Raw genomic sequence first — 17100 nt, forward strand, 5'->3', positions numbered from 1 at the left:
AACACTATTTTTGATAGTGCTTCTAAATTATACGATTCCTCTTTGACGCATTGTTCCTCTCTTTTTTCTGAATATTTACAGTACTTCACAAACATCATTTTTGATAGTGCTTCTAAATTATATGATTCCTGTTTAATTGATTATTCCTCCCTTTTTTCAGAATATTTACAATACCTCACAAATATCACTTTGTTTGGTATTTCTAAATTATATAATTTCTGTTTAGATTTTTATTAGTCTCACCTTTACAGGATATTTACAATATCTCATGAACATTGCTTTTAATGATATTTTTAAATTATACGATCCCTGTTTAAATTATTATTCCCCCTTTTCTTAAATATTTAAATTATCTGACAAACATTATTTTTGAAACTACTTCTAAATTATGTGATTACAATCTAGATCATTTTAAGTCATTTTGAATGTAGTTGAGCTGTTCTAACATTTGCATATATATTCTATCTTCTATATTCTGTATATATTATATACTCTAATCTTCATTACTTCTAATGTGTTAAATTCTTCACTTATATAAATATTGCCTTTAATATTATGTTACTATTTTTTTTCCTCCTTAATGTAAGCTGAATACTAACAGGAGCGAATGTACAAAAGGTATGGGGTTTGCTTATAATTAATTTAGAAATAAAAATAATTCTTATTCCATATATTCCAGTTTGAAAAAAAGTGACTTTCATGCACAATTCATTTATCTTTATAAATTTTATCAAAGTTATAACGTTATATTTATAATTAAATAATAATTTTTATCATTAGATGTCATATATGTCGTATTGTTTTCCATTTATAAACTAGAGTATATAAACATCAGTAATTGTTTTATACTAAATTTACATTAATTTGCTAATTATGCTTAAGTATATTAAAGAAAATGCACTTTTGTTTCTGTTCAGTTAATTAAACCAGTCTATCAACAATTTGTGGAGAAGTCAGTGTCTGTAGCAGTGGCTCAAGCTGCTGAAATGGCTACAAATACAACAATGAATGCCACTGCCACTGCCAATGGCAAGCCTAAACTATCATGATGTTCATTCCCTTTGTGTCCCAATTTCGCAAGTGCATTAGAAACATACATCAATGTATTAAAACCAGTAAGTGACATAACAAAATTTCATTGTCTTGACCATGTAATATGAGGCCATAAATAGCTTTTTCTTTGTTAAGTCACAAGGAGATACTGTACGTTACATATTTTAATTTAAAGTGACTATGAATGTATATACAATATATTTTGATTACAATTCCTTGCTAGATTGTTGAAAATCATCATTATTAGTATTGTCTATGATTGATATTACATTTGTTAGAAAAATAAAATTCCATAGTTACTGGTAAAGATTATAGTTTGCATAAAAGCTATTGTTCTGGGGTTGTTAATGTTTATCATCAATTTTAATTTTTTTTATATTGAAATATATGGATATATATACATACATAAAAAACAAAGTGTAAAGAAGTCTTTAGAAACAAATACGTCTACATTTTTTTTGATAATATTCAATTCATATTTAACTTTTTAGTTAGAGGAATATACGTACTTAAACGCATTTCAAGATCACAAGGAAACGTGGTAAAATATTTTTGAAACGAAATTTTAATAAGACACACTTTGTATATTTATGCATTATTCTATGTATATGTACTAACATACCTAAATTATATCTGTGCCAGATTTACCCTACATCAGTTACTATTGTATTGTTTAATTTTTTTTAATAAACTGAAGTGTAAATACTATTCACTGTTCTTCACATTTAATAAATTTTAAATAAAGTTGATAATGTATTTAATTACAATGGATTGAAAATACATATATGCCATGTAGTATATATTTTATTAGACTTAGCATTAAATAACTCTACCTTAGATTAATATTTTACAAAATATCAACATGTACTAACAAATTTTTGAAGGATTGTAAATATAATAATAGTTTTACTTCTTTCATTATTGTAAGAATAAGACTTTTATCATAACAGACTAGAAAATTCAAAAAGTTTTATACTTCAGGCTTGTTTCTGTAACACTCCATTGCATGTTCTAATGCAGCAATCCATAGTTTCAGAAGGAAAGATTGCAGAAAAGGTTTTATATTCTAATATTCTATGGTGATAGTTTTAAAACATTAATTATCTATTTGTGCAGTTACTAATGGTCACATTTATTTCAATAAGAAAATGTTATGCATTCTGCACGCTTAACAAATATACTTCCATACATTTATTATGTATATGTAATAATATTTATTTTAATGTAACTTGCAAGCTATAAAATCTACTGTTATTTTGCTGCTACATTTTAAAATAATATTTACGTGGTTCTAATCTTATTTTCTCAAAATACTTATAGATTCCATAGTGTTTTCTTTAATAAAATTTTTTCAAAATAAAAGCACAAAATAATAAAAGTGCCAAGATATACATTTGAAACTAATATTTTTAGAGGTATGTATTAATATACGATTTATATTTTGTTAAATAATAGGGAGAGGTTTATTATTCTAATTGTCTTATATTCTTGTTCCAATATTTAATCAATTTTGCAATATAATTATAAATGCAAGAAATAAATTGTTCTCTTGATGCATCATGTATTTTTGAATAAATTATACATAATGTAAAAATATTTCTGTTACTATTAATATGCAATTGTTACATATAAGCTACAAGAGAAATACAAGACATGTAAGAATAATTTAACAATAATATAGTTACATAGAATTACAAAGTTACATATTTGTAACAAATTCTTAATGTTGTAATTTTAAAGTAATAGATTACTTGTAATATGTAAATTATTGTAGATAAAAATAAACACTTATTTTTTTATTTACAAAATAAAAAATGTTTATTTTTTTAAACCTTTACAGGTAAACGTATCAATATAATTTTTTAAGCTTTGAACATCTTTTTTACCATATCTTCAAATTTCTGGTTGGCCTCTTGTAATTTTGTATTATATATTGTAAGTTGTTCTTTTATTGCTTGGTTATGTGGTTCTAGACTAACAGCATATTTTAGATCAGTAACAGCATTTTCTACATCTTTCAAGTTTCCACGTGCCACTCCTCTTCTGTATAATGCTTTAACATTATTAGCTTCTTTATTTAGAATTTTATTACATAAGGATATGGTATGTTCATAATTTTTACGACTTAATTGACACCCAGCCATATTGTTATATAATATAAGTCTCAAACTATTAATTTTAGTTTCTAATGTCTTATCTAATTCTAAATCCTGAATTGGCTCTAATGTTATTAAAATTTTACAGGCTTTACTAAATTTATAAAATGCATCCACATATCTATGTTCCTGAAATAAACATACACCTGCTTCCTTATATTTTAAAGCTATCGAATACTTGTCTTGTGGCGTCCATTCCCAAATTGGTTTATATGGTTGCATTTTATTCAATGTTATTTCGAACTTAATAACTAAACGATCATCAATGCCTTCTAACATTATATCTATTGTAACTAAACTTTTTTCTAACACCATCATCATTTGTATTGCTCGCTCAATTTGACGATCTATTTCACAATTTGCTTCACCTATAGTTAACACTTTTTTACTTATACCATGTAAAATCTGCGAGTTAAATTTGTTTTTCAAATCCTCTACAGACGCATTGATAACGTTTATGTTTTCAATAACAACTTCACAAGAAGCGCAGTCAGTCGGTTTTCTCGAGAAAGTTCCTGGCTTTATTATATCTTTTCTTACAATATTATCTGCTGATTTCCACGTTTGAAGTAACATCTTTTTTATTTTATTGGTCTTTACCTATATTAAGTAATATAAATTTATATGTCAGTTGATTTTATTAACCCTTAAACTGTAAAAGTATATCATGCCCGAACTCTTTCGATAGAGTTGAATATCTAACAAAGTAATAGGTGGAAAACCTTATTTTCCTCCTGCTTAAAAGGTTTTTAGATAAAGATTGTATGATAACCTTAATTTAGAACGTTTGAGGATGTTATATGAATTTTTTAGGATTTTTTAAACAAATATCATCTACTGAAACATGCATCGAACATGAAAGACCCAAGTTTATAGTTTGAGGATACCGTAAAAACGTTTACAGTCTAAAGGTTAGTATGAATTTATTGACTTACATATATAATCTATATAATGTATATTATATTGTAACATATATATTTATAAATATACGTACTTCTTCATATGCAATTAATTATACATATTTCATTTGTAATTAGTAATATTTACGAAATAAATATCGACGCATCACTATGACGTTTCATCTAACCTTTACCAGATCTCAACTGTGACTCCAAAATCGAAATATAATGCGCAGACGCAAACTTCATATTAATATGAATTTCGAATATATTAAAACAATGAAAAATGTTTTATTAAATATTTGTACGAATTAATATATAGCGTAGATTAATATTGCAAAATATATTAATTTATTAAGAATGAAATTATCTTTAGATGTATATAATAAACTAAAAAATTTATTATGCATTAAAAATAAAATTATATATACGTATATAAGACGAAAAGAATAACCGAATATTTGTTGTTGTTTGTTCAAAGATCATACGTAAAAAATCAACAATCATAACGCAAAATATACATTTAAACTCAGCTGTTCAGGATAATCGTCTAATATCTCTGTATATACTTACTTCTATACATTTGGATGTACAAGTAATTAAGACTGGAATTTTAATTTTATATACAGCAGAAATAATTTAAATTTCTTTATTTTCAAAAAATTATAAATTTCACATGAACAAGGAAGGTCTTACATTAAAATAAGTTGTCAAATATCTATATTAGTCAATATAAATAATGAAACTATTATATTTCAAATGTACAATTAATAGAGTATCACGTATGAAATAAAATAAGTCGATTTCGATTAAATACCTTGTATTTCTTTTTTTATTATGAACATGTTTTACAAAGCAAAATTGTGTAATGGTGGAAATGGTGGATGGTGGTGGAGGCTGAGAACTACGGAATTAGTGTTGGTGGGGACAATTTAACAAGATCACTGGAAAAGTGAGTGCGGATAAAGGGACATCGGCACAATAATATAAAAAGTACTTTTCAAGAGACAGCATGAGGAATTAGGCCGGCACATTCATTCATCACGTTTCTAAATACACACAAGTACACTGCACTTTCGTATGTATGCATTCAAAACGACGAACGCATATGACTCGTGTTTTCTTAAATATCTGAATAATGACCCCACCTAGTTTTTATACTCCTTATTCAATTTGCGCTCTTCTAAGAGAAACGTAGCACAAGAACCGACCAATCTTTTGTTTGTTTGTACACTTATGTCACAATTATACTTTTGCTTTATATATGTACTTTTTTATTAAAATAGGAATTAAACGTTTTTCACGCCTGCACATTTTGCTACCTTCGTTTGGATATAGAACGCAAAGAACGGTAAATACCTCTTTTTATCGTTTCAAATCCAAATATCAATCCGAATATCAATATTTCATAAATGTTAGGGCCTCTATGTCTAAAATAAATGATATCAATTTTAATCGTTTTAAAATTTAAAGAAGATAACGAAGGTAACATCAGAAGTCGCCTAAAAATTAGTTTACATCATTTCACTTATACAAGCAGTCTCAAAGATACGATATCCTACCAAAAGAAAATTAATTGTATTAAAATGTCGCTATGTCATTATGTATTGGTTTAGCGTGAAAATGACAAATCAGTATCATGGTAGAATTTTTTCGTTTAATGACCAATGAAAATCAATCGTACATTTGGGCTTCGAGAGAGGGATCGGATATCGGAATTCCGATCTTTTGTAAAATAGTGAATCTGCGATGTCATTGAACTCTATTAAATATTTACAAATGAGATCGATATTAAAAGTAATGAGCAATTAATTTGTTCCGTTTTTTAACTTTTTTCTCGTTTTTCTTGCTTTAATATTATATATCTCATAGTGCGTGCATAGGAAGGCGCAGATCAATGATTTTTTTTATTCACAACAAAAAAGTTCAGTCATACCACACCTTGCAGAGCCGACGAAAACGTGAACATGTTAGAATACGGTATTTCTTTCTTTTTTTTTTCCACTAACAGTAATGGCGACTGGCAGATTAACGGACAGTTTGGCAGGCATGGTGAACATAAAATCAAACATATACACACGACACGATTAATCAAACCTTTTTTCTTCCTTCTTTCTCTCTCTTTCTCTCTGTCTCTGTCACGCACAAACGCGCGCGCGCGCGCACGCACGCACACGTAAGACATTCACTCCGTCTTTCTTCCTCTCGATTTCCGTTTCACACCCGTGATTACTCTTACGGTATCCTTATTTTCTATATCCATGAGGTCCTATAATGTTATAACGTAGGCTTTAATATGCTATACTTGTAAGCTATTCTAAAAACTACCAGCTGCGTCGCCTACGATGCGGCACAGCCATCTTAATTAATATTAGGAATATCGGCAGTGAAATTCCAATGATAGACGCGGCGGGCAGGCAGTCAGTCCAGCAAAGTCTGTGGCACTTGCGCTGCTCCGGTGCAATAACGGATTAAAAAACTTGATCTTTAATCGGGGTGCCCCGCGCGTTAATTTTTAACATTTATCATTACGACATTCACGGCAAAATGTCTAGAAAGATAATGAATTAAAATTAGGAGGGCACCCCACTGTTCGAACAGAGCGATTCTCCATCTTTATTTCCACCATGGCACCTTCGTCATCATATTTACCATAGCTTACTAACGTCATTATCATCTGTTTTTTGTTCCTTATATTCTATATTCATTTGTTTTTTCTTTCTTTTTTGTTTCCCGTCTTTTTCTTTTTCTTCTTTTTTTATGGTTTGTTGAAAAATAATTTTTTTTTCTTTCTCTCTTTACAATACTTCCTTGTTTGATCGATCCGCGACGCCGCGGATCGCCGGTGTCATCGCTTGTATGATGAATCGATCGGAAAGAACGAAAAATAGCGTCGAATTGTCCGAAACATAAAAAGTTACTAAGATTACAAATCACAAATGAAATCACAGACTTTCGTTGGTGGTTTGACAGAGGGGAGGGGGCCGCACATTGCAATTAGAACAACATTGTAGGCATTATTCTTATATCAGGAAAAGTTTTGATGGGCCTCGTATATGTTTTTATCGGGAGTATCCTGTTTCTCTTGCAGCGGGTGACCCTCGACTCGATCTATTCCCATCCATTCTCCTTGATCATGTGAGCAAGCTCGATTATAAACTTGCCCTCTTTATACTTTTGACTCGACTCGAACGCATGCTCCTACAAAATTTCCAAGCATCGTTAACAAATACCCGGATCGATCTACGTGCATACACGTAGCTGACTTCTTAGAAATTCCAGAGGGAACTTACGTATTTCCACCCAAGGGTGGTCTTACAACATTCACAGTAAATATCAGCGACAGCATGAAGGCCAGTTAACAGAACTCGCTCTTCCGCAGGACCACAGCCTACATTCACCCTAAAACACAGCAAGAAGACCGATCATTATTCTTTATCATTTACATAAATAGCCTATCGTTTCGCGACAGACCAATGGAAATAGAAGAAGAGAGACGGGCAGAATATACAGAAAGCACGAGAAGTTTCACGGGTAAAATAACGCGTCCTACTTTCCACCGCGATTTGATCTCGCCTCTCTGAAGACATTAGCATACTTACACGGAATTAAAGAGATAGGCACGACCTTGACTGCCCTGGAAGGACTGCAATCAAAAGGAAAAAGCCTGTATAGTAGACTGCGCATAGTTGCACACATATGTAGAGAATATATAGACGTATAAACACGCACAACACAGATATACATCGGTGTGTGCAGAGCTCGGAAATGAATGCGAGAAGTCTGTTCGTTACCTGATCTAGCACGGCTCACCTTAGAGATGAGTTCGTCGTGGTTGGCGAGGTGAGCACGGCAGTGAATGCACGAATAAGTGCGGTGACACGAGGGCAGGTATGCTTGAAAAGTTTTGACCATGATGGCGTATCCAAACAAGCAAAGAAATCTTCGCCCTTGTCTTCTTCTTCTTCTTCGTCGTCGTCGTCGTCGTCGTCGTCGTCGTCGTCTTCGTCGTTAATTTGTCTCCTTCTTTTTCTTATCAAGTGTCCAGACGTCTCACTTCTTTTTCTCGACCTTTGTCTCGTCCTTCCTCTTTTTTCGTTCGTGGAAACGTCTGGCCGTTAACCAGTGATCGATTAATATATCAAATTTTTTCCAATCGCGGGGTGGTGGTGCAATAGTGGCCCCGTTCACCGCCGCTTCGTACTCCGATCAGCTGTTGAGCTGGTTCAGACAGCGCCGGTTCGGGGACACCTGTCAATAAACATCATTATTAATGGTCAATATATACTCGCCGCTCTTCTCTTTGTATCTCTAATCATAGCAATTCTTATTACGGAGAGTTATAAGACCGACTGTGTGTTGTGCAACTTAAAATTACGCGCTTATAACATCTACGATGACGACACGCGTTGTATGCCACTGTTCAGGGATAGCCGCGTGATCTAACTAACGCAATGCGTTCAATCCGATATCATTAATCTCTACCACGAACAGATGACATCTATTTGAATAGGATCATCGAGATTTTATTAAAGATAAAAAGAAACTAATATCTGTAAAAGTTAAAATACATGAAAAAAGATACGCTTTCTTCTGGAAGAAAGAAAATAAAAAGAGAAAAAGGAAGAAAAATGAAAGGTCTCTAATAGTCATAATATCTTAAGGTAAAATATAGCTATATATTCGAGTTGAGTAAAAAAAGGCAATCACGTGCGAAATGGACTAAAATTACATTCGTTTGGGCATTAAAAATAAAACAAACATTGGCTTCTAAGCGTCTTCTTCAGAATCCGCGTTCTCGTTACGTTGTACGCTCCACACACTATTTACTCGCTATCGTGTATATTTATTCCACAACTATCAGTTCCGAGTTATTTATAACGGCCTGTTAAATAACGTGCGTGCTCTGGCTCCAAGCACGTTAAACCGCGCGCTGTGGCTTACTATTAGAGTGTACTATGGAAAACCAACAGCTGAGAAGAAGAAAGAAGAAGAAGAACCAAAGGAGGAAGGAGGAAAAATCTCAATACGGTTGCCGCATCGCGTCGGTAAGATAAAGAGGAAAGCAGAAAAAGAATAGATAACATATGGTGCACCGCATATATGAAAATAAGAAATGCATACGCGCGCACAGCGGCGGAACAGCGAAACTGCTTGAACATTTTGAAGCGCAATAGCATTGATGTACGCTCCATATCGAGCGACCGGCTACGCCACGTGCTGGCGTGTGTTCAAACAAAGAAAGGAGACAAGGTCTTTATTATGATGCACCTAAAGAAAGACTTCTTTATAAGGATCGAGGAAGCACGGGCCAGTCTCTCTTCTTGTTAAACGTTCACGCTTCCAACCTGTTTCTGTATAATGTTTTTTCTTTCTTTTTGAGATCATACGATCTTAATATGAGAATAATTTGGAGAGAGAAAACTTTAAAATGTTGAAAGGGAAAAGATTTTATGATATAGGAATAGCGGATTTGTACGACTTTAACCAGAATCTTTGGTTTAATAGAAATTTAAAAAAGATCCTTTTAGGTAGACGGTTGAACGAGGTTTGTAAAATATTTGGAGAAAATACAGTGACCTTGGGTATAAAAGTAATTTTGTGAAAATCATTTCCAAATTTCAAGTCAAGGATGTTTAACGAACGATGCATCCCGCCAGCAGAGGCACTCAGGGGTTATATCTGCCTGTGGTTCTTAAATGCAACTGTATCCTGTTGTACCTTACTGTGACCTTGAGCTGTCTGAAGGCCGCTGTACTCATCGTCAGAATCGTCAAGTTTCTTTCATATTTAACTGCTAAAGATACTGAAACAAAAGCGTAGCATTTGGTTTGAAACGTCAATGTAAATTGTGCTTCAGGCAATCTTGAAAGAAAAAGATTTCTATCGATATAAGTACATCAAGCACCGATGAGAAATATCGATATAGATACATCGTCGAAACCTTCTCGAAAAGAAAAATCTCGAAGCGGGACGATCTTCGTTTTTTCCAGCGCCCATTACCCAAAATTAATAACGTGAAGGATGGAGAGAGAAGAAACTAAGAATATCAACAACGCTGTGATTCAGTTCAAGGCCTCGAAATAAAATGTACCATCGTTCATTAATATGAATGAGAAGTGCATCATAATTATGATCATCTCGTTTCCATATTGTATTGAAAAAGACACACACACACATATATATAGTGGCGTACGTACAAATAAAAATAAGAGAGCTTTTGTTTTGTTAGACCTAGCGAGGTGTTCCTGCTTTATAAGAATGAAAGAACGGTAACCTCTTATTTGGATTTAGAGAGCCAGACGCTTTCTGCGACTTTAACCCGTATCCTCCTCTCCTTCCTCTTTTTTCCTTCTTCAATCCTTCTTCGTCACGTCCTTTTCTTCGCCTACGTTCCCTCTCTTTCTCTTTCTTTCCGTCCTCCTCGTTCTCTTTCTTTCTCAGCTTGAATCAATCGAAACAATGATTCGTCGTGGCCTTGCGATAACGGTACTATGTACTTCACTTTTCAGGCTTATGGCAGCGCGCGGAATTAACAGCCTGTGTGACACAATCGCCGGACACACTTCCTGCTGTATTATTTCTGACGCGTGAGAGTCACTCTAAAGACCATAAAAAAAAGAAAAGAATGCGACGTAATTAAAACAAATTATACCTCTGTTCAATTTCTTGAAACTAATTTTACTTTCTGTATGTTTAAACTCGTGGCACGTAGTGTCAGTACTAATTGAAATTAGCATATTTGAAATGGAACAGTTTGAAAGACAATAACGCTTCAAGATGATTTTAATCTGCCGAAAAGTAAATCGATACAATAGTACGATTCATATTTTATTTTGAATGTCGACAAGGCACCGATCGGTCTGACAGACTAAAAGCATACGTTACTTTCATTCACAAATACGTAAAACCGTTATCGGTTCGCGTGTGTTGCATTTAAAGATACGAATTCGCGTTTGCGATTATCTGCTGGGGTTAAGCTCGTAACGTAGTTTCATATCTAAATGCATAAAGTTATCTAATGGAACGACGCAGTAGTCCACAATTATTTCAAATACTAAGAATATGAATTATAAAAATTATATAATTATATTTAGTTTCTATAGATTCTATAGACGCTATAGACTAACAAATTACGAGGACAATGATTAATATATGATAACTTGTAGCTTGTAATGTTTTGCTGACAATATTAACTGAATCGTGCAAAACAGCGCAGAAACTCTTGAATAAAAACACGAATAGAACCCTTTAAATATAAGATATAATAAAAGACGCTTCTCAGGTTAGATTAAACATTTCTTAGGCATCTCCTCGAGCATCCTTGAATACAGTGACGATAAAGAACAACTGTATAGAATGGTGGCGCGGTTCGATGGCCGCGGACTATGAATCCGCAGAGAGGCCGTACCGCAAGAAAGAAGTTTCCCGACGAATTGTTGGGAACAAAGAGATGGAACACCGAGTCAATACACGGCCCAAGGTCATTGCTACCCGTCGCCGGCGCATCCTCGGAATTTCCGATTTTCTTGTCATCCTTTTTTTCCCCGTGCCATGCCGGTGCAGACGGCGTGCGCCGCGCGAGCCCACCTCGCCAATGAATAAGACACGAAGAATCCAGTGAAAGCCCGTTTCTACCCGCGATAGACGCTTCGTTTTCTTTTTTTTCTTCACCTGCTGTTGATATATGATGCGTGTTATGTACTTACTACAAACGAAGCGTGCAATAGGGAAACACGTGGAACAGATGTCGTGCGGTGCAAACTGCGTAACCCTAAAGCGTACAGTTCACTCTCGAAAACTGAGTTGCGCAGCGAACAACTTCTAGTTGCGAAGTTGCAAACAGTCGCACACACGTTTCAGACCGCGTGAGTGAGTCACAACAGTAACTCATGATGTTTACAGACAATGAAACTTATTTTTAAAAATGGTCATGTTTCCGTTCACCTTGTTCCAATACTAAAGACAAAGGAAGGAATTTTATAAAATCGAAGGAGCGTAGAAAAGCATTTGGACGTTTATGTTTCGGTCGTGTTTTCATCGAGCGACAGAAACCTTACGATATTCGGTAGGATGATAAGATAAACGATTGGATTCCTTTGATACTAAAGATAGATATCGACACCAGAATTTAAGGACATCCGTAGAAGACATTAGATAAAACGAAATAACCATTTATGCGATACGCCGAACGTTTATCGGGAATTGAACGACGCATATGCTTTGATGTTTCGAAAGCTGAATCGATAAAACAGAGATTTTACGTTCTATCTTTTGTATCCTTTGATTTCTAGTTTAATTTTAAATTCATATGCCGCTTCGAGTATTAGTTACAAACGTGCATATTTATGAACATGTTTTTGTACGCGTTCCGTGTAAATGTGTCTTACATGAATCTAATACGCTTAGAAGATCACGAGAGGCAAAAAAAGGACTTATAACTTGATATATATCGTGGAATTATCGAGAAATGTCGTTTCTTTCGAGAATTCAGGGTCAATAAAGAGGCAATTTGTAGAATGGTAAACAATATTGTGTCAAGATAAACGCAATAAAGATCTAAACAGATGATTAGATTAAATACCGATTACGCTTTTGCAAAGGTTAACAGTCAGCGGTAAATGCAATCAATATGAATATTGCATATCTTATCGGGTTTTTCCAATCAGGCGTGAAGTTTTTTTTTCGGATGATCTCTACGTTAATATAATATAAGAAACATTCTCGTAACGTGGAATGATAACAATTGCAATGAGCTAGATTGTTAATTGCTCGATCGAAAGTTCGTCGAGTGACTTTCACAGATTTTCGATTCGATATAAATAACGGAGATAGAATGAAAGAAAACCTTTCAACGACATTATCGCAGAATCTTCCCGCGGGAAATTGAATCGGCGCGAAAGATAATGAGGTTAGAGGAAAATTTCGTTAAGGCTTGCATTTTTCCCATCGATGATTTCACGTTTGCGCGGCCAACTTATCCATTTTTAACTTAACCGGTAACTCTATCGATAACATTAAACTTCTCGGCCGACAGAGCGATCGTGCACACATTTAAAATAAAGGAGAAGGTGTTTTCGCTAGAAAATTATTCAATCATTTTTATTCAGATGTACACGTGTCTAGAATAGAAATAATTAATCATTTGCCTTATAATATCGAATAATATCGATGGAAATTTGTGATTACAATGTCGTTCCGATGAAGGAAAATTACATTCGTAAAGAAATCTAATTTGAACTCTAATTTCAGTTTCTTATGACTAAATAAATATTATGTACAATATGATGTTGCATCAGCGACTAACTAAATAACTGAATGCTCGCTCAAATAGCTATGTACTAAAAAAGTCATAGAGCAAGGAGTTAACATCGACCATGAACGTTGAAAACGGCGCGATGTTCATTTATTCTTCCCAATTGAAACCGACAACCGAACTAAACCGAACCGATCATTTTGCCACTGTTCGCGTAGATGTTCGATTCATATTGACCAGCATCCCAAATGGCACCGAATGGACTACTCTATCAGAATCGTAAATTGAAAGGATCGTAAAGATTCATGAAGCGTCGTTAAATAACACTTATGTTAATGATCGTTCGCGCACACAAACGCGTACGACGACGCACAAAATTGTTTCAATCTAGTAGAAATGTGACGAACGTCGTAATAAAAGCATATGGATACATGGCTGACGGCCAACGGTACAAAAATTCTTGCCGATTCTAATTTGGTCCCGATGTCGAGGTACAATCCTCCACGTTCCACGTATTATTGTTCTGGGCTCCATTGAATAAGGAGTTGCGGCCATCTTTGACTAAACTTCATTCAACGGAGCCAACACATACCACACGCATCATGTGGTAACCCAATACAAACACGTGACGAGCGCGCGATTATTCGGGATGCTGTTACAGCGAAATCACTATCGAGTAGATTAAGCTGAAACTATCGAAGTTCGCGAGGAGTCGCGTAGTACCTGTTTCAAGAACCTCGGCGAACCTTGCGTTCGTGTACCGTAGCCGTCTAACCAGAAATCAATTTTAATCGATTTCATGCTCAGCCGGCCATCTAAACTCTTCGGTGAACCGAATGTACGTATTTGTTTGGAAATTTTGATACTTCTATGAAGTTCTAGATGGCTACACCATAGACTAAGAGCTAGTACCCAATATAACATAATAGGCTTCCCCTTAACCTTTCGCTAACTCGATATAACAGGTAAGGTTAGTATAATAAAGTTGATATAAGCAGCTTAAAAAGTGCTAGTAAATACGCTCTAATTTCCACTAGAGGTCGAACGTACGAGTTCCATGCGAGTTGACTACAATTCCTCATTTTTTTTTTTTTTACTGTTGGAGCATTTTCACGCCGACTAATTTGCAGTAGAATTATCGTATCGATTCCAAATATGTATAAAACAATCGTTACGTTATAACGTGGACAACAACAAGCCATGTAAATATGTTGCACACGTATCACGATGCCATTTAGTGAGCCATTAATCGCATAGGTCGAAAATTATCAGGCTCTTATATTTGATACGACGTAAAACCAAGAAACGAGCATTCTTCCGACAAAAACTACCGACTGCATCGATAAAGCATTTCCGTGACATAATCGAGAATCTACACGCGACCGATAACACATTCACATGCAAAAGAAAGTGTTCCATGAACGAATCACGTACATGTCTAGGTACGTATGTATATTCTTTGCATATTTCATGTATATTTCATGTATTCTTTTTGTATTCATAGAATGTTGTCCACCGTTTAAGTGGCGCCATTTATAAATTGTCGTTTAAAATGACGAGTGGCTGTAGAAACGTCGAAAACATATTTCAAGCACATAGACGATACTTCTTTAAGAATACAGACGATCGTATATTTCGATAAAAATATTAGTTATTCTTCATTCTCAAGGTAAGTCTTCAAATTCTATATGATGACTATAGTCCCGGTCAATTACATATGTACGTGTGTGTAGTCGTACAATTTCATTTCGTTCCTGTTGGATTTCATTTCGAGTTCACAACTTTGTGACGTGTATACACACACACACACACACACACACACACACAAAACTGAGGATACGATCGTGATCGACTACAGCGATAAGCGAGGTATCGGTAATCTCCATGATGTAAAAAAAGGATGAAAGACGCGCTATGTGGCAGTTCGATATGGCACGCGCGATGATCGATAACTCTTTTCAACGACTAACCCTATACGGAAAAGGGTTAAATAGATGATCGCGAACAGTGGCGTTCGCGAGAAGGCAATCACGTGTTTGACCCACGATCGACGGAACACGCATCGCGGGTCATGCAATACAGTCACGACTCCGCGCGTCATAGCGTGTATTGACAAAATGTTTTCTATTGCATATCACATGCAAGGCGGTACACGGTGATACGGCCTTAACTTGGATTACATGCAGAGACGTAGATCAACGTCTTTCATGATAACAGACCCACAGAAAAAAAAATAAAAAGAGAAACAGCGAAGGATCACAGTTTTTACAAACATTTGACAAGTAGCTTACACACGATAATGTTTACGTTTTGCACAATCTGTTTACACTAGAATACAACGTAGTAAAGTCTCCTGATCTTTACAAACTGACCTTTTCCTGAAAAACAAGCTATTTTCTGCATTGATAAAAAGAAATAGAAGTTATAGGCGCTACTTCCTATCTGAAGAAAGATATTTATTATCGACGAATTTACTCAGCAGAAGGTACACAGCACAAATGTTCACGCAGAATTAAGCAAATGTTCGTATTGCGATAATGTCGTACATTTAGAAAAATCAACATGCTCAAACATTGGCCAGGATTCAAATCCTTGGTTGATAAAAGGTCGGAAAATTTCAACGAGGAGGTTCGATGTCAATGGATGTACACTTAGTTCAGAATAAGGACACGGAAAAAAGAAACGTAACAGCAAAATCGAATATTTACGACGTTTACGTTCTAAGTCGATTCGGACATATACATTAAATGTGTATGTATAGTCTCCGCATTCGAATTTCACAGTTCGTATCTCGCTATAAAAACTGAAGATAGACGACACGTAACGTACGTGAGCGTAAAAAGATCAACGTTTGGATACGAATAAATACGATTCGTGACTAACAATATATTGTATAGAAACGAACGCCAAAGAATAAAAAGCAAATGAGAAGTAAAAAAAAGGAGATTGCGTATTATACTTTTTCTACGAAGATTCGCAATGCTACAAGCGCGAGGTACGTGGGTTCGAAAAAGCTGTTGATCTCCGGCTAAGTGTAAATAGCGAATGTACGCACTTGGAATACTAAATGCACCATAAACACAAACATTAGTGATAAAGAAACGAGTGACGTTGCGTCGTTTCCCTCTTTATCTCGTCGACATGGATTTAACACGTTTTACGCGACGATCAAAATATCTCTCGCTGATAATACGACGTAAACAATGAGGCCTGATAGAATGGTACGATTTAACAAGAAACGTATATGTAAATATAAAATAGGAAAAATACCATTTTATCGTTATTTTTCGTAAGTATATCAATTTTATTCCAACACGACGCCTTTATGCAGATAGTTCGTAAGAAACATCGTCGACTTACGTTCCCTTTAGTCGTCGTGCAACGACGATATCTCTTCTCCCTTGTCTTCCATTGAATGCACAGAAAGATATGGCTTTAATAAATCACGCAGACCTCTCGAATAGGGATAAGAATCCGACAGTGCATCGTAAGCAATAAACATTTCCATAGAAAAGAAAATCTGATTTCATGAATTTCTCAATACTTCGATCATTTCCATTAGCCCAATTCACAAAACATCTTTAAACTTCATATCGGAAACCTGAGAAAGAAACAAATTCTATTAAATTCTATTTCAATGCTAAGCTAAAATAATCGACGGTAGACACGTTGCGGTCCGATATAAAGTGAGAAAGGTAATGCAATCCAGATATCATTCGGTCAGTTATTTCTACGA

At 34.6% G+C, this 17100-nt stretch overlaps 3 protein-coding genes across 22 annotated transcripts in view; 1 reads left to right on the forward strand and 2 right to left on the reverse strand.

The window, feature by feature from the left end:
- The window catches only part of LOC122567632 (atlastin), a 26405-nt gene extending 21483 nt beyond the window's left edge, over positions 1 to 4922 (forward strand). For 2 of the 4 annotated variants that reach the window (XM_043726406.1, XM_043726407.1), the window contains exon 8: positions 918 to 1761. In XM_043726406.1, the coding sequence (XP_043582341.1) occupies positions 918 to 1049 (132 nt within the window). In that variant the 3' untranslated portion in view covers positions 1050 to 1761. Of the gene's footprint in view, positions 1 to 917; positions 1762 to 4022; positions 4121 to 4246 lie in introns of those variants that run through there. The other 2 variants (XR_006316849.1, XR_006316848.1) reach the window with 2 other exon arrangements.
- LOC122567640 (peptidyl-prolyl cis-trans isomerase FKBP62-like) lies at positions 2845 to 4339 on the reverse strand. The gene is made up of 2 exons (XM_043726424.1): positions 4204 to 4339; positions 2845 to 3809 (listed from the first exon to the last, which is right to left on the reverse strand). The coding sequence occupies exon 2, from the start codon at positions 3783 to 3785 to the stop codon at positions 2916 to 2918; it is 870 nt and encodes a 289-aa protein (XP_043582359.1). The 5' UTR covers positions 3786 to 3809; positions 4204 to 4339; the 3' UTR covers positions 2845 to 2915.
- LOC122567630 (protein yippee-like 1) overlaps positions 4912 to 17100 on the reverse strand; it is a 23801-nt gene continuing 11612 nt past the window's right edge. For 4 of the 17 annotated variants that reach the window (XM_043726395.1, XM_043726389.1, XM_043726387.1 and 1 more), the window contains 3 exons: positions 16725 to 16965; positions 10386 to 10710; positions 8262 to 8359 (listed from right to left, as the gene is read on the reverse strand). Coding sequence is in view for 5 of the 17 variants with exons in the window: in XM_043726399.1 (XP_043582334.1) it covers positions 7220 to 7309; positions 7402 to 7510; positions 7711 to 7754; positions 7922 to 8023 (345 nt within the window). In the remaining 12 variants the exon portion in view is untranslated. Of the gene's footprint in view, positions 7310 to 7401; positions 7511 to 7710; positions 7755 to 7921; positions 8360 to 8870; positions 9803 to 9829; positions 9915 to 10385; positions 10711 to 11817; positions 11946 to 16724; positions 16966 to 17100 lie in introns of those variants that run through there. The other 13 variants (XM_043726385.1, XM_043726394.1, XM_043726397.1 and 10 more) reach the window with 10 other exon arrangements.

Source organism: Bombus pyrosoma, linkage group LG5 (genome assembly GCF_014825855.1).
Source record: "Bombus pyrosoma isolate SC7728 linkage group LG5, ASM1482585v1, whole genome shotgun sequence".
NCBI classification, from domain to species: Eukaryota; Metazoa; Arthropoda; class Insecta; order Hymenoptera; family Apidae; genus Bombus; species Bombus pyrosoma.